Source organism: Heliangelus exortis, chromosome 12 (genome assembly GCF_036169615.1).
Source record: "Heliangelus exortis chromosome 12, bHelExo1.hap1, whole genome shotgun sequence".
Taxonomy (NCBI): Eukaryota; Metazoa; Chordata; class Aves; order Apodiformes; family Trochilidae; genus Heliangelus; species Heliangelus exortis.
In genome coordinates, this window is record NC_092433.1 from 10,321,885 (window position 1) to 10,342,373 (window position 20,489).

General features: G+C 46.3%; 2 protein-coding genes across 10 annotated transcripts in view; both read left to right on the forward strand.

Moving 5' to 3' along the window:
* Positions 1–1,250: 1,250 nt before the first annotated feature.
* Positions 1,251–18,471, forward strand: TPRA1 (transmembrane protein adipocyte associated 1). Of its 8 annotated transcripts, XM_071755984.1 has the most exons (12): positions 1,296–1,435; positions 2,199–2,381; positions 5,690–5,892; positions 6,094–6,226; positions 8,628–8,714; positions 10,209–10,281; positions 11,278–11,357; positions 12,506–12,616; positions 13,034–13,094; positions 13,993–14,095; positions 14,707–14,787; positions 15,594–18,471. In XM_071755984.1, the coding sequence occupies exons 3-12, from the start codon at positions 5,702–5,704 to the stop codon at positions 15,826–15,828; spliced, it is 1,155 nt and encodes a 384-aa protein (XP_071612085.1). In that variant the 5' UTR covers positions 1,296–1,435; positions 2,199–2,381; positions 5,690–5,701; the 3' UTR covers positions 15,829–18,471. The 8 variants fall into 8 exon arrangements, with proteins under 8 accessions (XP_071612084.1, XP_071612088.1, XP_071612085.1 ...); XM_071755983.1 differs by lacking the exon at positions 2,199–2,381 and having other exon boundaries at positions 1,251–1,435; XM_071755987.1 differs by lacking the exon at positions 2,199–2,381 and having other exon boundaries at positions 1,256–1,304.
* A 1,739-nt stretch (positions 18,472–20,210) lies between these two features.
* Positions 20,211–20,489, forward strand: part of CHCHD6 (coiled-coil-helix-coiled-coil-helix domain containing 6) — a 108,455-nt gene continuing 108,176 nt past the window's right edge. The window contains exon 1 of one of the 2 annotated variants that reach the window (XM_071755991.1): positions 20,211–20,375. In XM_071755991.1, coding sequence (XP_071612092.1) covers positions 20,286–20,375 — 90 coding nt within the window. In that variant the 5' untranslated portion in view covers positions 20,211–20,285. The remainder of the gene's footprint in view (positions 20,376–20,489) is intronic. The other variant, XM_071755993.1, reaches the window with a different exon arrangement.

The window sequence follows — 20,489 nt, forward strand, 5'->3', positions numbered from 1 at the left end:
CACCTCTTTTTAAAAGAAGAGTCCCCGATATAGCTCAGAGATGTTGGTGCCTGCCGAGCCCTTGAGCTTGGATCCACAAATAGAACATGCCAAAATATTGCAACATATCATTATCCTGAATGACAGAGTGAGAAGAGACAAGCTAAGGACCGGCCTCTCCAGATGTCATTCCGAAGACCTGACACCAGCATGAAAAACCTTGTTCATCTCACTGGAAAATGGGAGCAATAGGCTGAGCCAGTCAACACAGTCTCAGGGCAGGACCCCTCCATGAGGCTTGGCTGCAGTGAGGCTGGAAAATTAAACCTGAGAAGATCAAGCAGATTTTAAACCGATGCTTGTGCATAGTGGGCCTGAAACACGTAATGAGTCCTATTTGCCAGAGCAGGGCATGAAACGCAACCAATATGGGGATAATCCAAAGAGGTGTAGATCTCATATAGCAAATTTCAGATTAGCAAAAGCCCTGCATTCCTATAGAAGGAATTCCCTACGTGCCCTGATGAACCACAGGTAGAAAACCATACCAGAGCTTACCCTCCTGCCCCTTGCCATGCCTGGCATGACCAACAACTCCCTGAAGCAGTCAGACAGTGCTCACTGCCCAGAGTGACCCCCTGATATTTAGCCAGTTATTTCCTTCAGTTTCCTTTTTGAATCTTGGCTCATTTGTCCCAGTTATTCTCTTCTTACTCTGTGAAGCAGATCTTCTCCCTGCCTGATATTTACACATCAAAATCCTGCCAATTATCGAGTTTTCTTGTAGCTTTCTTGTGAAAACCCAAACTGTTAGGTTTGGTTAGCTCTGTCAGCTTCAAACGTTCCTTACAAGCTGCATGTTAATCATTCTCTCCTGCAGGAACTTGACTACTGGATCCAGTCCATGGAAGAAAATTATTAACTCTCCTGCTTTACAGCCAGTACCTCTTCCACACCAGCGACCCCTGTGCCCTCACCATGCAGCACACGAGTGACCTGGCACCCAGGCTCCTGCGGAAAGGTTTGTTCCTCCCACCCGTTTCAGAGCAGGCTCTGAGGCTCCGCGCCCCACCGTTGCCCCTGACCCGTGGGTGTCTCTACGCCCCAAGTGCCCTTAAATAGCGGCGGCCCCACCCCTGAGGTCCCGCCTCCCGCCCCTTCCCATTGGCTGACACCGCTATTTGTTTTGGCCTCTTTGGCCGCTCTTCTTTCCACCGCGTCTCTGATTGGCCCAAGGGGCTCCCTGCCGGGGATTCTCTCTCAATATCTCTGCTGTTCCCAACCGAAAAGCCGTCTGCCTGCCGTAGCCGTCTCCCCGTCTCTCGGTGCGGCGCTTTGCTTGGGCCGCTCTTTAGCGACGCTCCGTGGCTGAGGGGAGCGGCGGGCCGGGGCCTGGCATGGCGGGGCTGTGCCCCCGGGACTGAGCGCTGCCGCTGGGGAGGCCGGGCCGCGGCGGGTAGGAGCGGGGCTGGCACCGGGAGGGGACTTACGGTGGGGGGGGACGCCGGGGTTCTTCAACCTCCGACGGCAGGGCCACCCCCACTGGCACGGCCTGGCTGCGGCGGGGGTCGTGGCCCTCTGAGGGGAGCGGCGGGGCCGCGGCATCGGCCCCGGGTGAGAGCGGAGCCTGAGCGGAGCCGCTGGGCCCGCTCCTCGCCCCCCCCCCCCCACTGCCTTTATTCCGCGAATTGCGGGGAGTCCAGCAGGGTAAAACGCTCGGTGCTGGGGGCGCTGCGGTTCCTGGGTCGCAGGCGGTGCCATCTCGGAGGTGATCGGTGGCCTGGGTCGACCTCGGTGCTCCCTCGGTTCCTGCCCTTTGCAAACACTTCACGGGTCCCTGGCAGGCGGCTCTGGCTCCCTGCGCAGCCTCTGAGCTCTCCTACGGCGGGAGCCCCCAGAGGCACTTTTGCCCATTTTAAAGGGTGGAAAGCAGGTGAAGAGTTTCTGCAGCCTCCTGGGTCCCTCAGGCAGCCTTTGCACTCGGTATTGGTTCTTGCCGGTGTAGAATAACACGACCGGGTGCTGTTGCTTTGCTCCGCTTGCCGCTTTCTTGCTTGCTCTCTGTGCATCTGCCTTCCAGAGGAAAAGAAACTGAAACAAAACGAGGAGTTTAGGAGACTTACTTATCAAAAGACGTAATTCCCGGGCTGGGATTCCCTAAAGGTTTTGGAGTGTTGTTGATAATTCTGGTTTTGGTGTTTTGCTTTGGTTGGTTTTAGCATTGCTGTTAAGCTCGTGTTAAGAAACAACAAGATGTGAAAATGGAACCTGGAGAAAAGAGAGGTCCTTGGGCACTGGTGGAAAATCCCTGTCCTGGGAGTTCTGAAATGCAAAATACAACTGCTATGACCAGGAGTGATATTTGAAGAGCTGTCTTAAAAAGGAAGAGAAGAAAAAAAGTTGTTTGTATTAGATATCTTTTTTTTTTAAGCTGTTGAAGTGCCAGTTGTATTTAGGCAGGGATCTGGCAGTGCCTATCTTCCTTGCACAGTTACAGTGTTTTAAGGAGCAGTCTTAATCCTAATATGGGCTGTATTTGCAAGATTTTCTAATATTGTTCTCAGAAAGGAAGAAATTTGTAATTTTTTTTTTTTTTTTTAGTAGAGCTGTGTAATTTAGTGTGTAGTTCACCTTTCTGTGATTGGGCTTTGAGAGCACAGAGAATTGCCAGTGACTTGAGCTGGAATTTCACTGAGCTCTGATACACTTAAGATGTTGACTCAAGAAGCAACACCCCCTTGGTGAGAGGCAATCCTGTTCACTGGAGGTGCAGCTGAGCCTTCCCCAGCACCCTGTCACAGCAGCCTGTGAGTCATGTGGACGTTCTTGATCTGAATTCACCTGGAGAGTCCAGTGCCTGGACAGACAAATAGGTCTCCACTAAGTCAGCTTGTCTGCAGCTGTAGTGTGGAAGACCCTTTTATTTTGTTTTCTTGTGTATGGAGAATAGAGCTGCCTGCTAGAAGAAGAAGAAGAGACCAGGACTGTGGGACTGTGTTTCCTTTTGTGTGGCTGTGGGGTGATTTTACCCCCATGGTGCAGGCTGGGCTGGCTGAAGTGAAGGGCTCTGCAGAAGCAGGGTGTGGTGAGTGATCTCTTGGATTTGTTCAGCTGACTGGATTTATTTTGGACTAGACAGGGCAGGGGTTTGGAAAGTGTGCTGCAAGAAGCAGTCTTGCTGGGGATGACGAAGCCTCTCCGGATCCTTGCCATCAGTGCTTGGTCCCATTGTGATGGAATTTTTGCTGGAGGAAAGCAAGGAATCCTTGCTGTAGGCCCCAGCTATTGGAAAAGCATGGGGATCGTGCTGTCTGGCTGATGGCTTTGCCTGTCCTTTCTTATCATGTTGGACATTCTGTTGCTCTGCTTTGTGTGTACTCCATCTTGGGAGGAAGAATAGGATACTCATAGCAGGCTGTACCCAGCAGCCTGGCTGAGAGGTAAGCTTGATTCTGCTGTGCCCTTTGGAGCCTTGTGCCCGGAGCTCTGTTCAATATGGTGAACTCCTCTCCTTATCTGCAGCTCACTGCTGTTCTGTGATAGTGGTGGCTTATGGGGAAAAAGAATGTTGTGTGTTTGTCCTTTTTATAAGGAAGATGTTTTTCCCATGTAGTTCTCTTGCAGCTTTTTACTTGAGTGCTTTTCAATAACAGGCAGGTTGAATTCTTTGTCCCAGAGAAGATACTAGGAGGTTGTGATGGTTTGTAGTTGATGATGTTACTCTGCCTGTGCTCTGTGAGTTTTTTCTCTGCTCTTTCCCAGCTTTTTAAAAAATTAGGTAGATTTTTTCTGTGTTGGCAAATGTGAGCATACTTGTTGCATCTACTGAGATGCAGAAGTGTTTCGGAGGAAGAGAATGGAGCAAAATTGTTAACACAAAATCATTCTCAGTGGTGTTAGTTCAGAGAAGTGAGAAGCTGGAGGGAAGAGAGGGAGGAGTCTGGGATATGAAGGTTGTTTCCCAGATCGTCTACTGAAAAACTAGGATGTTTTTGGCACAGATTTTGCCATCTCAGCACAAAGTTGATCTTTCCAGGTCTGTGTGTGTTTATTTAGTGTGACTTCTTGTGTGCAGCACACCATGCAGCAGTCCCAAAGGAAAGGTTCCTGCTCAGGGAGTGTCTGCCAGCACGGATGAATCAAAGGGAAGGTTTGTTAGCTCAGTGTGGGGTGATCCCCTCACCCCTCAGAAAACCTGAGAAGAGTCTCAGCCTCTGAAGAGAAAAGAGGCTGTGGCTGGCAGTCTCAGCAGCTTGTGGGGAAGGTGCTGCTGAGCTCTAAAAGCACAACAGATGATACAGGGCTGTGCTGATTCTTTTCAACTTGGGAGTCACCACCCAGAAACTCACAGGGAAGATACCCTCTGAGTCCTGTCCTGGAGGCTGTCAGTGTTTGCCCTGCCAGCCAGGGCTAAAGTCAAACAGGGAGATCTTTTGGAGATGAATCCTGGATCAGCTATAGCACCCAGACTGCTGGAGTGCAGTCTCTGCCAACTTGCATCTTTAAGATGCCAGCTGATAGAGACTTTTTTTTGTTGAATTTGTGGGTCATCTGTGAACCTTTCTTTGAGGAGTGCTGGGAGAGATGATAGGAGCTTGTGTTTGCATTCATCTGGTAGGAAATCGAGTGCCTTAACCATGAGGGTTGTGGTTTTGGAGTGGGAAAAGGAGAAGATTTGCACAGGGTGGTAACATTGAATCAAGAGCAGGTTTAGTGATGTAAATCAGGGCAGAACTCTAGTATTTACTAAATACTGATCTGAAGTACTGTGTGTCATAATCCACTTCAGCTTCCAGGGTGATTGTAGAACGAATGGAGGGACAAACTCCTGCAGGTGTGGTGTCTGCCAAAGCCACTGACAAGGACATGAAACGTGGAGTTTTAAGGATGACAGAGCAGAGTTTCCCTTTAATTTCCAGAGGGACAGTTAATACCACAGCAGTGTAAGTCCTGAGGGAGGGATAGATGGTAGAAAAGATGTGACTGTTCTCACTGGAAAGGCAGTACATAAAAGTTTCATCAAGGGGATGGGAAGTTGTCTTATCTTCTTTCTGAGGGGCAGGAGAGGTATAAGAATCAGAGTAGCTCTCGTGCCTTATGGAGGGGTAAAAGAAAAATGCCATATATTGGCTTTTGCCAGTGTAGGTTTGAGAAGATAAAAAGCCAGTACAGTCCCTCTGGGTAAACATGTATGGAGGTCTCCCTGCTCTCAGACAATGGGGTTGATAACATTTGCAGGTTTTAAGTAGGTTCCTTCGTTATTTTTTTTTTTTTTATTGCAGGAGTTGAAATCAAATCACTGATTGTAACTTCTTCATCTTGGGAGCTAGAATGATAATTCATATTTTGGAACAGCAGAGTTTTTGTGCTCCATTCATTGGTTCAAAGTATTGCTAATGAGTCTTGAGTCAAAGCTCAAAAAAAAAAAATCACAATTTTAACCCAGTGTATAATTACACTGTTTTGGAGGTATTTGTTGCTCTGATACAAGGTTGTGGTTTTGTACTGTCCACCCTAATGGCCATGTGTGGAGGAAGGGCAGGTGGCAGTTTGTTGTGTAACACAGTCTTTCAGATGATGATAATTTGCTGTAACAAGCAGGAAGCAGGGGCCTAATGGCAGGGGATGTGCTTTACCTCTGACTCAACTAATTTTATGTTCCTTTTTGTCTCTGCTGGACTTGTCTTGTACTGTGTTTGACCTGGACCAGAGGGAAGGCAGGATGTTCCACTCCATGATGCCTGTGATGAGCCTCTCCATGTCTGACAATATCACACATTCAACTGCCCTGGTGACAACACTGGATAATGTGACAACTTTGTCCCCCACAACAATACAGGCAATCAATGACACAAACATCACTGTGCCACACAAGTGCCTGTTGTTGCTCTATGAAGACATTGGGAAGTCCAGGTGAGACAGAAGAAATGGGACCATGGTGTGACACTGGGCCAGGGGAAGGAGCTTTCTTTCTCAGAGTTGGGTTGAGAGGGGACTAGAGCTGGTGCCTTGCCTTCTGGATCCTGAAGAGCAGGAAAACAACTGCTTTATTTGTGTTTTATTTTTGGTTTTGTTTGTTTTGGTTTTTTTTTTTTTTTTTTTTTTTTTTTGCAGAGTCCGCTATTGGGATCTTCTGTTGCTGGTTCCCAATGTGCTTTTCTTTATGTTTCTGCTCTGGAAGCTTCCCTCTGCCAGGGCCAAAATCCGTGTGACTTCCAGCCCAATCTTCACTACATTCTACATCCTGGTGAGTATTGCTCTGTGTTTTTGAACTAGTGGGCGAGTTATTTTTATTACCACTCACATATGATATCACTGAACTAGTGGAGAGAATGCCTAGAATAGATCTTGCAGGGATAAACATGATTTTTAGTTAAAGGTGTACTCTAAGATATAGGCAAAGATTTTTTTTTTTTACTGTCTGAATTCTGCTTTCCACAGGGTGCTGGATTTCAGTAGATTTTGTTCCCTATGGTTATTTTAAAATTTTGTTTTCCTTTTTCTTTAGTTACTTTCTTGTCTTGTAATCTGGTATCTTAGACTTTCCTTCCTCCTTGCAGTAAGTAGCATGTGATGCAAAACCAGCTTTTCACTGAGGCAATGACAGTGCAACACTGGATAATAATGTGTGTGAAATTATTGGTGGTGATGTGGTTCTGGGAATCTAGAACCCCAACCCTGTTGGTTTCTTTGCCATTGTATCAAAGTGCTAATGTGATCATGTTCTTGATAATTCTTTAGGTGGTAACAGAATATACAGGGAGTACAGATAGAGTTCTCAAAGATCTAATGTCTTGTCTGTTCTGCTCTCTTCAGTTTCAAAAGGCACAGGCAACTTTTGAGCACATTAAGGTGGTGTCACCTATGAACATCATACCTTCTAACTGCTCACAGGGCATGGTAAATGCAGCTAAGGACCTGAATTAAAAAAAAAATCTTATTCATAAGTTTTGTAGGTGCTTCTTGAGGTCCTGTCTTGCCTCAGTGCATAGCATAATGTGCTTGCTCTCCTCAGTAGGACTAGTACAGGTTGTAAAAGTAAATGTGTGTTTGAATTGGGTTAGGTGGGAGGCACCCTTCTTTGGGCTGCACACGGGTACTGATGTGGCAAAACCCAAGAAGCATCAAAACCAAATCTGGGCTGGCAGCCTCAACTGAATCTTTGGTGGGAGATGTTGTTCTTTCAGGCCTGGTGTGTGGGCACTGTGCTTGTGCACAGTTTGGATGACCAGGTATACACAGAAATGCTGCAAACTTTAAAAAATGTTACTAGCCATTTCCAGCTTGGTTTAAATCTTCCTCTATGCTTCCAGTAATGCACATGACTCAAGAAGAATTTCATGCCAAAGGCTTGGTAAAGCAAAACTCCTGAGAAACCAAAGGAAAGAAAAATAGTGAACTGACTGTATGTTGTTGACTTTTCAAAATGTAGTGAGAAGCAGAAAGTGATGAAACAGCATTAGAGGGAAATGCTTTCACTCAGTTTGATGTTCTAGAGCATGTTGTTGGGTAATGAGGATGTGAGTGTGTTCTGTGAGTATTTCCCTTTAAACAACAATTTTATGTCTTGAAGGAAAGCTTTTTTGGGGAGTCAGTTATTTAAAGTTAATAGATTGTGAAGTCTCTACAGGGGAAGCAAAAAGGGTTGTTGCTGTTTCAGAGCACCATTATGTTCAGGGACCATTATCTTTTTGTCAGTGTTTTGTTCTGGAGTTTTTCACCCCAGGAGGAATGTTGTATGATTCTTTCATGGCATTTGCATCCTGTCTTTTTGTAAGGAGGAAACGTTCTGCTCTAGGTGGCTTATTGGTCATCTCCATTCTTCAGCCACTTTAGAACCAGCTTGGATTCTGTGTTCTCTGGTAGTTATCTGTCTCATACCAGCACCATTAGAATTAGCCTGTGACTTGGAGAACTTTATCTGGAAAAATCTGCTCTCTTAAAGCGTAAGTCTGCACAGTGTCTGCACAGAGGGCTTATATATCCAGCTGAGCTCTTAATTGCATTGTGTGGTTCTGACAGCACAGGAGTTGTTGAAATTAACCTTGCTGAGCTCTGTGCTGTCATGCTTAACTGGTACATGAGCTGACTTGGGTACCAGTGCTGCACTGTGCAGCAGAGGAAGATGTTTTAAAGTTGTTGGCTGCAGCTGACTTTGCCTCTGCATTCCTGAGTGTTGCCAGTGTTGAGTGAGAGAACTGCAGATTTCAGTTTTATCACAGATCTGAAGTGTAGTAGTTGGTATTGAGTGGCTTCTGTTACCTGATATGATTGGTTGATTCACTCATACCAAGCACTTGATCCTGTCATTTGGAGGGATTTGTCTTTTGCTTGGTTTCTCTCTTCCTCTGTTCCAGTGACTGAAGGGTAGGAAGACAGCTTGTGAATATGTTGTTCAGACCTCTTCAGAGCTGTTCAGTCTCAGCTGAAGAAATTTGTTCCTTCCTAAATCCAAAGCCAGTACTCCTACATATAACATGGTTTAGGAATCTCCTTTGGAAAATTAACTCCAATCTACTACAGGAGATCCTCCGTAGACATTATCATACTTTAAAGTTGACTTGGAAATGGTATTCCAAAAAGGTTTCTGGTTGCTACTGTGTCTGTGCCTTTTGCCATGAGCTCACTCTTGGTGTCTTCTTGTGTAGGTATTTGTGGTGGCTTTAGTTGGTATTGCCCGTGCTGTTGTTTCCATGACTGTGAGTGCCTCTGATGCTGCCACAGTTGCTGATAAGGTAGGTGCAACACTGATTTTAGAGAAGAATGGTTTTTTTTCAGTACTCACAGCTATGTCTACTATGGAATCCTGTTCTGATTGCTGTATCTAAATGACCACAACATCCAGGGCTGTAAAACAATGGGCTTCCTAAAATAGATGCACAAATAGCGACAGCAAAACTTTCCTGTTGTAGGGATGGAATGATTCTGCCTTGCAAGAGCTAAACATTCAGATACCTATAGTGGGTAGTCAAAACCTGGGCTTTGACACTCTTGCAGTATCAGAGGGACTCTGAAAAATATTTAATTCTTTTGTATTGTAAGCAAATAGTACTGAATTTCCCTTTGAGACTGGTATCTGAATGTCCTTGCAGCCACTCTGAACACAGGACGAGCCCTTAGCAAACAGGAAATAGCTTTGGACGTGCTGTTCCTTTGGAGTAATTTGTCTTGTAGCAGAATATTACCTAAAACAAAAAGCTCTGTAGCTCTTGAGCTGTTAGAGGAGGAAGAGCCACCTGCAGAGTACAGGTCTTCTGGTTTGTTCTCTGGCACCAGCACGTTGCTTTTGTTTTTCCCTTTAGTGTTACCTATCAAAGCATTGTCAGGCACTGCTTGTTGTACCTGGCTTGCTGCTTGCAGCATTTTCATTCAGCTGTTGAATAGATGTAGGTCCAGGGTTTTGAATAATGGTGAAGAGGTGAGAAGGTGCTTTTCTTCAGCTCTGCTGCAAACTGCACCCTGCTGGGAAGCCATTCAGTAAGACATAGTCAGTTTTTCTGTAAACACCTGTTCTATGTGTTTATTATGTTTATTATGTTTCTTTTATAAATTTACACAAACACAGTGTATTTGTGTATTCTCTGAGATTATAAGTGTCTCATCAAAGGCTTTTTAAAATATTGTGAATCTGCAAGAGATTGCCATTCAGTGTTCAGAGGAAAATTATTAATAAAACAGAATCTGGGGTTTTGTTCTGGGCTTAGCACTGATTTATTGCACGACTATGTGGAAAGGTGCCTCACCTGCTTTCTTTTTTTCACTTCATTAAACATGGGAGTGAAAATGACAAGCTGGAATTGGGGGAGCTTTCGAACTGCAGATACTATAGATTTAGGGACAAGGAGCTTTGGGGAGTGCAGAATAATGAGCTTGTTCAGTCATAACTGTACTACAGTATCTACTGCTTTAAGAGTTAAGATACTTTCCAAGTTGTCTCGGGTTTGTGTTCCTTGGGAGTACAGCAGAAAGAACAGATCCTCAGGGGTGGCAAACCATGCCTACTTCCTCTGTCTGTAAGGATGCTATTTGCTTGTGCCCACACAACTATTCTCTTTCACAGGCATAGGCAGGGCTTGGAACAAGTATAGAATTAGCATCCCTACAAAGCATGAGGAACGTTTGTAGAAGTGACTGCTCCATTCAGAGGCTGGAGCAGAGTGGAGTTTTGCTCTATCAACTTTTCACTGGCTGCATCTAATCATGTTTGTCTGATTTCTGTTATCCCTCAGATCCTGTGGGAGATCACAAGGTTCTTCCTTCTGGCGATTGAACTGAGTGTGGTGATTCTAGGCCTTGCCTTTGGTACGTGTCAGGAGGTTTTTGAGTGTTTTGAATGTTTCCTGTTCCCTTTCTTTCCACAGAGGCTGCATCTGTAAGCTTGCAGAGATGCTGATTCCATAAAGCAAAGGAGCTCTAGAATAAAGACAAAGAATAAATTGGGCAGTTTTAGTTAGAAATGGCTGAAAGCCTGATTATATTTACATATCTATGGCTTGTGCAATTTCAGCATTTGTGTTTTGTTTGTTCTGCATGCATGTGGTGAGAGGAGTATAAGGGTAGGAGCAGATGACTTGGCAAAGAGCAACAGTTTCATCTTTGCTTCAACCCCACTTTATTTAAGATGGTCCCATTTGGAGTCTCTATTCTCTCCTTGGTTTGACTCCATCCTGGCTTCATTCAAACACCTTAACTGTACTTGCAGTCTGTAACTGATATTTTGTTTGTTTTGTTGTACAAGTGCTTTTGGAGCACTTCCTCCTGTGGCTCAGAGGCAGAGGGAAGGGGTTGGTAGGCATCTCTGTTACATCTGCCAGTGGGACATCTGGGTGCTCTTTGATCTCTAGTGAGCTTGTAGAATGATTAAGTGTGGGAGGAGCTTCTGCTGCTCCAGCATATTTCAGTGCACATTTCTCTGAAGAAAGCTCTTTTGGAGCTATGTAAGCCCTTTTCCCCTGCTCTGAGCTGGTCTCCCATCAACTTTTTTTTTCCTGAGAAGAAACTTTACAGCATTTCAGTGGACTGGAGTCATTCCTGACTTTTTTTTTTTTTTTAAATCCCAGTGAAATTACTTTCTTGCTTTGTCTGTTAGTGTGGTCAGGAAGAAAGCAAGCTAAAACTTGTCTGTGAAAGGCTTGACTCTTCAAACAGGGAATCAGTTTCTAGTGGTTAATTGAGCTTTAACCTTTCTTTGAAGGCCTCTGAAAGTACAAATGTTATCAGGTATTGATTTTTGGAAGGAAATGATTTTTACCAGGTCTGGGATCACATCCTGAATCATCTCTGTATTCCTCAATTCAGGTCACCTGGAGAGCAAGTCAAGTGTGAAACGTGTTCTGGCAATCACTACAGTGCTGTCTCTGGCATATTCTGTCACCCAGGTGAGTACCTTGGAGCACAAGAATCAGTTTTTGTGAAAGAGAGGATTTTGCTTCGAGGTAGGTAGTGAGGTGTGGGAACTGTCTGGGAAGTGCCAGATTTGCTCTTCAGATGTGGTTTTGAGGGAAGTCTGGGTGCTTTGTGGCAACGTCCAAGGATCCCCAGATGGTATTTCTGTCCTTTATGGTATGAATGTCTCAGCCAAGGTCAAGAAATGAGTTGGAGGTTTAGATGGGTTGCCTTGCTTAGTGAATCTTGGAACAGGAGTGAGAGGTTTTTTTACATCTGAGCCACAAGTTCTGAATCTAGCCTCAAGGCTCATGAAAACAAGACTGAGACCTGAGGTGTGCTTGCCAGATAAGAGCAGTTCAGTGGGCCTCTTGTCTTCTGACTGAGAGCTGGGAAATCGTGCTTCCCTTCAGACTAGCAGCTGGCTTGCTAGCTCAGTTTATTAGCTGTGCCTCCATCTCTCTGAACAATGCAGTATGTGTCTGGATTTATTCTTCTTGGTATGTAAGTGGTCAGTCCTGTGTTTTCCTGTGGCAGTGCCAGAATAACAGAGAGATCTTTGTTGTGTGACCAGGCTCTTGCTTGCTAGAGGCAGTGAGCTGATGGTTACCACATGATAAAGCTGGAGGAGCATCATTAAATATCAAGTGTCTGAACTATATCTGGGTTCAGTAGTGCTTACAAGCACTTTTCTCTCTCCATTGTCTGCCTGGTAGCTTCTGTTCATACCATTTTTCAGGAATTCAACTGTCCTTTCCCAACTCTTGAACAAGCTTGGACTTTTATATTCTGCGTGTTTCAGCAGGAAAAGTCTACTTCAGAGATGGAAGTAAAAATAGAACTCTTAGTCTATTTCAGACAACTGCTTACATCCCCTGTCCCTTCATTCAGTCTCTCTTGTGCAATGTCATTGGTGCTGGTTTCCTTCAGATCCAGATTTCTGCCATTTTTTCCCCCTCACTTTTTCAGTTTCTTCCTCTTCTCATGTGTGAGCCTAACTTGGTCTAAGCAGAGCAATGGCTGGGTTTTAGGTGGCAGGGGCAGCTGTTCTCTGAATTTCTTTAGTCTCCTTTGTCCAGACAACCCTTCTAGTGAGGATGCTGCCTGTAACAGAACCCTGTTGGTGCCACTCTACTTCTAGGGCACCCTGGAAATCCTGTACCCTGATTCCCATCTCTCAGCAGAAGACTTCAATATCTATGGCCATGGAGGCAGACACTTCTGGCTTGCCAGCTCCTGTTTCTTCTTTCTGGTAAGTACTGGGCATGTGTCCTGCACTCTGATAGCTTCTTTGCAGTTTTCTAAAAGGGGCACAGAGGATGATCTGTGTATAAAGCCTCTGTTCCCCTCCTGCCTGCTCCAGGGCAGCATTGATGCTTCTTATGGGGCAGGGAAGCTGAAGCATTAAGTGTGATGGGAGTGGTGTGAGCTGTGGCAGCTGAATTCCAGCTGAACTCAGATGTTCTGTACTCACTCCCTTGTTTCTCAGTGAGCAACCCTTGTGTGCTGATGGGAGTGAGGTGTGAGGCTTCCACAAGGTTTAATATCAGGGGGTCTGTGTTTCTGTCTCACTGTATCTAGGGAATACATGACAAGACACCATTCCTGCAAGGATTGTTGAACTCAGTTGCCAAGCAGCTGTGGTACAGTTAGTTCTTTGTTTCAACAGGTCTATTCCTTGGTGGTGATTCTTCCAAAAACTCCTCTGAAAGACCGGATTTCTTTGCCCTGTAAGTCACTGTAGTGTGTTCCCTAGTGTAGACAGAGACAGTGGCAGGATAAAACATAGGTGGGAGTAAGAGATGCCTGTAACTGGTTGTGCTGCAGATACATCCCATTATCGTGGAATGCAGATACATGGCAAAGGGCTGGTAAGTTATCCTTGGGAAACAGTAAGTTGTGGCTTTTGGTGAGCAGAGTAAGAGCAATTACATTGCTATTTCTGTAGCTAAACAATTACATTTAGAAAACAATATTTACTGCTCAATTAATGATACAGATGTAATGTAAAGATATAATGTTCAGAGAGCCATAAGATACAGCTTCTTCATAATAGCTTCCTTTAAAATGGGTGTGTGGTGTTCAAGTGTACATGCTGGTTGTCCCTTGGAAGAGAGGTTAATTGGGAATTGCTTTAGTTTTTATCTGGGCATTTACTTTATTAAGATGCTTTTCTCTTTTTGTTGTAGAATATCAGCAGTACTTGAGTAGGGAGAGAAGCTATTACTAAGATGTTTACACTGGGCTGTTCTCTCTTTAGTAGTGTTGCCATATATGTTTGTGTGCCTGAGGGAGAGGATATATGTGTGGCACATGCCACAAGTAGGTGGTTCCTGGCCCCAATCTGCCTGCTGTCCCAACATACCCTGCTGTTCCTCTCCAGGTCTCCTGGGCAGTTCTGTGCTGTACTATCTTGTGTGTATATACACATGCAGGAGGATATGGCTTAGTCCTCTGTACCTGCATCAATCCACCAGCATGGGGCAGGAAAACAGCCTTAATTCTTCAGGAGTTCTTTAGGAGCTGAGATGCTCAGATGCTTCTGTTGGGTTTGCCATCTCCATCAAACAGATCTGCACTGGGCTGGTGCTTGAGGTTGAGCTTTGTCTGTATTTGTCTTTCCCACAGCCAGGAAGAGTTTCTATGTGTATGCTGGAATCCTGGCACTGCTGAACCTGTTGCAGGGCCTTGGCAGTGCCCTCCTCTGTGTGGATATCATAGAAGGACTGTGGTATGTATGCTGGGGAGGGGTCTGCAGCTCAGTTTCTTATGTTGCATTTGAATGTACCTCAGCACTGCCCCTCCCAAGACAACAAACTGGTGCTGAATAAAACTCTTAGTTCTGTTTAGTGCCAAAATACCTCTGGTCAGGAAACTTACTGTGGGGATGACTGTGGAGCTGCATGCTCTGCAGGGGTCTAAAGGATATGAGTAAGTAATAGTTTGAAGCCACAGATACCTGGCCACTGGCTTGGGCTTCATAGTGAATAAGGGAGGAATTATGCTGCTAGAAATGCCATGGAGATGCACTTATACTTACCTGGAATTTCATTCTGTAGGGATCAGTGGCACTTCTGCACATGAAATTTGGGATCACCAAGACTGCTCCTGGTCAGAGCTAGGGTCTTGGCATGGTTCCCCCCAAGTGCCTAGGAGCAGTGACATGTGTTGATGGCAATGTCTCTTTGCATTGGTTTCAATTTGTTTAGCACAAGACTTTTCTTGTCCTCTGCTTGGACATGGAGGGGAAAGTGGATCATTCATGGGGGACAAGATGGGTGTTATCCAGCTTCATGGTGCTTAAGTGCTGAATTTCTTCATGTTCCTTTTTGCTGTTGACAGCTGTGTTGATGTTACCACGTTCCTTTACTTCAGCTTCTTTGCACCTCTCATCTACGTGGCTTTCCTGAAAGGCTTCTTTGGGTGAGTAGCCAACAACAGGAGTTGAGGTTTTATATTGTAATGTAATTGTTTTGCACCCAAGTTCTCCCCGTTTGCAGAATAAAGGCAGCAACTACAATGCCAATTAGGAACCAATTCTTAATTCCTGGCTTTGAATTTTTCCTTATGTGAGTTCTGTTCAAGACTCCTTTGTATGCACAGTAGAGCTGACAGCTGTGGTCCTCTCAAACATTTAAGAGGATTGCTTCTTCAGGGCCTGCACTGTGCTGAGTCCAAAGTTTCTCCTCTGAAGTTAACAAAACGGTTAGTGAGAGCTGAAGTCCTGGAAGGTTAAATGGTCTCCTGGGTGGGTTTTGGGACAGGTTTGTAGGAAGGATCTAGGGGTTAGGGAACTTTGGCTGAGCACTCCTCGTGTCGGGAGTGTGATTACTGCGTCGGGGTTGCCGCCGTGTGGCCACTCAGGGGAAACGCAACTTGGTAGAATATTTTAGTGTAGGCTTTAGGATTTATTGTCCAGAAGCAAGGAACAGGTTTTGAAATTACTAACAATATGAAGTGCTCCTAAAATATCAAGGTCTGCCTCTGTGAGAACACCTTTCCCATACTGTAGTCAGGATCCTGACATTTTTATCCCTCTTGGGTGACTTGGTCCAAAGCTACTTTTAGTGCTACTTTATGGCAGTTACTCTGCTCAGTGTATTTCAGGATGGAAAGAGTTTTTCTGATCTGATTACACAATTTCTTAGTGATGCTGAGTTTCAGCTCAGGATAAGTTGCTATGATACTCCACTGCTTAAGCCTGTGTTTTATATCTTTAATCACTCCAGGTCTGAACCGAAGATCCTCTTCTCCTACAAATGCCAGGTGGATGAGCCTGAGGATGTGGATGTGCACCTACCCCACCCTTATGCTGTTGCCAAGAAGGAAGGACTGGATTCTGGGTTCTACTCAAGCACTCAGATTGACACCACAGCCTACCTGGATGATGTGGCCTCCATGCCCTATCACGTGGGCAGCATCAACAGCACAGACAGTGACCGCTGGAAAGCCATCAATGCCTAAGGCAGGGCTACCCACTTCACACACTGCCTCAGTCCTTTCCTTCCAAACCTCCTGATACCACAGCTGTTAGGATGTCTGTTGGAAATCTGTCCTTGGCTATCTGCCATGGCTTTCCTCTCTTCCTTGGGATTTCTGAAGCCTCTTGTGGGATTAAGCTGGCAGCTGAAATCCTGTCAGAAAGAACATTTTCTATCGCTGCCTGAGAACAGTGTAGAACCTTTTTGGTCATAAACCTATAAACACTGAACCTTCCTGATCCTCTGTGTCCCAGATGTGAATATGACCCAGAAGACAGGCCCTCTTCCTTTTCAGTGACTGAAAGCACTTGTCTGCCAGTTAGGGGAATGGCGTTTAGGGAAGGGGGCGGTGATTTGACTGCTGTATTGTACATATATATTGAGATAGTTTGGTGGTTGAGGCCAAAGATGGTCTTCCTGGGCTTTTTCAAGCAGCATGGCTGCTTGGGTCTTGTCATGCAATAGCATAGGTGGTGATAGCAGTGTATGAAGAGGGGAGCTGGTCAGCTGGGCTCCTCTCTGGTTGCAGCTACTACTGATGAAAATAATGAATTGCAGTTGCTAGGCTTTAAAATGAGTGTTTTGAGTGTGTGGGAAGGAGAAGAGAGAGGGATGAAGAGGAATGAACTGCTCTTTGTGCCCTGGGAGCATTCTGGGGGGCCAATAGCTAGCAGCATGGATGTGAACTGACTGAAAAATAGGGAGACAGAAGGCCAGACAGTGCTGCTGCCTAGCTGAGCTGAAGTAGCTGTAAAACAGTCTGTAGGCTGTACCACTGTGCAGCTGAGCTGACAGGGAAATCTAGGTAACAACACTGACTCAGGGCCAAGTTTTGGGAATAAAACGTCTGAAGTAGGTGCATTTTGGATCTGCACCTTGCTTCATGGCTCTGACAGGGTCCTGGAGAGTGCTGTTAAGGAGGAAGCTGGTTCTGCAGATGAAGGCTCCAGAGATACTGAGGAGCTTGAGGCAGAGCAGAAGCCCACGATGAGTCTGAGCTGTCAGTATTTAGTGACTGGAAACTCTAAAATGCCATAGGTGTGCTAGAATCAAGCTGGCTGGTGTTCTAAGTTGGGAGGCAAGTTTCTCTGGTAGTGTTCTCTTGTGTTGCAGTTCATATTCCCAGACTTCTGCTGGTTCTGAGATTTTATGGCTCAATGCATTGAAAATACTTATGTGCATGTGGAGTGTGGTTCCTGTAAAGACTATCTGGAACTTCTTATCAACCTCTTCCATGCTGGAAAAGGGACTACTGTTGTCTAAGCTGTCTGGCAAGCAGTTTCAAGACACCATGTTCACATCCAGGGACTGTTCAGCTGAAAGCTGCATCAGGCTGGTTTCTGGGTATATACTGTGCTCTCCAAAGATGAAGAGTTGTATTCCTTTAACTTTGGGGTGTGATCTGCTATAAGCAATATCAACTTTCCATGAGAGATTGTAGAAGGAGGGAATTTGAAATGTCTGGGGACTGTGTGAATCTCCTGCCCCAATTCACTGTTATTACTGAAGAATACTGAGGTGAGGGTTTCTGTGAAATCATCATGCAGGGTGCAGCACGGGGGTGTTAGTTTGGATCACAAGCAGATAGGGGAAAGCATTTGCCACCAGGTCTTCCCACCACAAGGAAATAAAGTTTAGGTAAGAACACAAAGTCCATGTTGGTTGCCAAAACTATGCAGGCTCTTTGCTTACCTATTTTTGTTAATGAGGAATGCAGCCTTTCTTCTGTCTGTGGACTTTGGGCTGCAGACCTTGAAGTAGCACTGGCCCCTTGAAAGCAGCACCCCCTTTTTTTCTTTTTTTTTTTTTTTTAAATTTACTCTTAATGAGAAAAGTCTCTTAGTCCATGTGCCAGTGATGAATTGTCTGTTGTGGGTCAACAGTGTTTAACATTTCCCTTCTACCCGGTGACTGTGGAAGGGCTGAGCTGGCAAGTGGCCATGTCAGCCCTTGCCATGTTAGAGAAGTGTTCCATGCACCTCCCATCACTTGCTGTGAATCAGCCTGAGCCATGCTTGCTTGCTTGTCTGTTCTAACAGGGATGGATGATGTGCTGCCTGATTTGTCTTGCTGCTGCTGCTTCTAATGCTGCTCACAACACTGAACCCAAGCTGCTGTTAGAAAGTGCAAAGCTTCCCTGGAGCTGGTGGGCCTTGGGCAGAGCCAAGACATATTAAGCTCTTAAAGCAGTTAAGAAATAAAGTAGCAACTGCTCTCCCATCCCAAGGAGTATTTGCTTACTGTCAGCACCCTGATCCAGAGGACTTATCTGCCCTCCCTGGTGATGTGAAGGGCAGGTTAGGAATTTGCCTTTTTATCAGATGAATTCAGTGCTGAAGGATCACCTGAGTAGAGGTGGTCACTGTGTCCATCCTGTCCTTTGCTGGCAGGGCTCCAGTATGTCTGGAGTGCCCCATGTTTTGCTGCTGAGGAGCTTCTGTGCTGGGTCATGGACTGACCTTCCTCCTGTTGTATTTTTATGTATATATAATGCTTTGGGCCATATTCAAAATGGTCCTTGAGCACAAGTGTGTTACGTGTGTGGGGGGATGCAAAGAGAGAAAATATAGACTAAGTGTATATTTTTGTTTGTAAAATAAAGAAATAAAATTAAGTTTGGCATAAATGGTCATACTTTCTTTCTCAAATGGAGGAATTTTTTTCAAAGCCCTGAACAAATCTGGCAGATAATGGAAAAATGTGTCTTTCTGCCAGAGATGAATTTTTTTTCTTCTTGGAAAGATATTACTTGGACAGCAAATAAATGCAGAGAGTGGTATCCAGACCTAAATAATGTCAGTGAAGTGTTTGACCCTACTCTTTGTAACTAAACCTTTCTGTTCCAGGCATGCCTAGCATCAGGGCTCTCTGCTGGAGGTCACTTGGGAGAAGGCTTATGTCGAAGCTGAAATTGATTCTTGCTTATTTCCTGTTTGGGGTTTTGAAATGCATTCTGTGTGTCAGGATCAGTTTCCGGGCTGCAGGGAGGACATGATAGCTGCTGAGTAACAGGTAAGTGTCCTGGCTGTAATCAGCACTCATCAGGTTCTCTTTGTTGGGGACGTAGAGGATGGGGGAGTGGGGTGAGCTTTGTCTCTACCTTGGGATCCTATCATTATGTATTAAATTTTTATACAGCTCCTTCCAGGTTCCCTGCAGAAAGCTGGGGGTTGCCCTAGGAGATGCTACCACTGGAGTTAACTTCAGCATCCTCTGATCCTGTAAATGAAGAGTTGTTTTAAGCTTCTGTACAGCTCTTGTACTGTTACCTGCATCAGGGGGCTGCAGGTTGTTGGGCACCCTCAGGGTCTCAGAGATCACAGGGAAGCATGGCTGGAGGTATGGCTTGCACCTTTGTTTGTCTTTGCCCACTCTTCCTCCTTGATCTTTGCAAGTGATGGCTGGAACCATGTGGGAGTTAAACTTGAAAAAGGCTTAAGGAAGGATGACAAGAATTATCAGTTACAAGAAGGCTTCTGGAGGAGTAATTACATGGTTAAGGACTCCCCAGCCTGGAGGGGCAATGGTTGCAGGTGAAACCATCTCAGGACACCCGAGGTGAATAAGAGCTTTTTGGGTATACAAACTGTGGAGCCAAAGCTCTGGTTGCCACATTTAGCAGCAGGGAAAGATTATCACTTTCCAGTTAAAACTGGTTTGTGGGTCTTGCTGTGGAACGGGGTGGCTGAAAGGGTCGGAGAAGAGGTGAATTCTTCCCAGAGAGCGCCTGCTGTGAAATTGACTTGGAAGCTGCGGGCTGTAATTTAGTTTTTAAACACCTGGGAAATGTGAGCTGGCAGGTTTGGAGGTGGACAAGGGATTCGTGGTTGGGGTGAGGGCGATGCCTTCTCTTGGCTGCACCCACCCGGCTGTTTTGACACTGGGGAGGGGGAATGTCCAGGAGACCCATGGGGGTTCTCAGCCCCTGAGTCCTCTTCCATCTCGCAGCTCAGCCTTCCTGGCTTGTTTTCCGGGCGGTAACACGTGCTTTGGTTCTCCTCCCATAATCGTAACCCAGTAAAGAAAGGGGGTGCATGGCAGAAGAAGGGGGGGGTCAGCAGGAAGGTGCTGAAGGATGGGCACAGCCCTCGGTGCAGGAGGGGAGGAGGAAATCTCCCGAGGACAAGGGCCACAACCCGAGCCCGCAGAGGGTTTGGACCCGCCGTGGGCACGTGGCAGGGTGCGGGGTGACGAGCTGACTTCCCCGGTAACGCAGCTTTCCCGGGGCCGGCTCAGGCCGCCCGCTCCCCCGCCAGCCTACAGCCCCCAGCATGCCCCGCAGCCCCCCCGCCAGCACCGTGCCGCGCTATTGGCTGCTTCGGGAGCGTCCGCCAATGGGGATCGGGTATGTTGGCAGGCGGCGGAAAGGGAGGGGCGCTCCGGGCAGTGTGCGTGGGGGGTGCGGCGGGGAGAGGCGTCCCCAGCCCCCGCCCCGGCGGCATGGGGGGCAGCGAGAGCAGGCAGAGCGGCGGGAAGGTGTCCTTCGGGCTGGATGAGCGGGAGCGAGTGCGGGTGCTGCAGGGCATCAGGGTGAGGCGTCCCCGGGGTGCGGGGATGGAGGCTACGGGGGCGGGGAGCCGGGCTGAGGAATGGCTGCTGGAGGGGACATGTGGGACAGGGCGGGGTGGGGAAAAGCAGCGAGGA

What these genes read in the sequence shown, in the direction of transcription:
- TPRA1 (XM_071755983.1), top strand. Translation starts at nt 5,702, where the DNA reads ATGTTCCACTCCATGATGCCTGTGATGAGCCTCTCCATGTCTGACAAT. An exon ending in GAAGACATTGGGAAGTCCAG is followed by an intron (nt 5,893 to 6,093) that starts GTGAGACAGAAG and finishes TTTTTTTTGCAG; the next exon opens with AGTCCGCTATTGGGATCTTC. An exon ending in GATATCATAGAAGGACTGTG is followed by an intron (nt 14,096 to 14,706) that starts GTATGTATGCTG and finishes TGCTGTTGACAG; the next exon opens with CTGTGTTGATGTTACCACGT.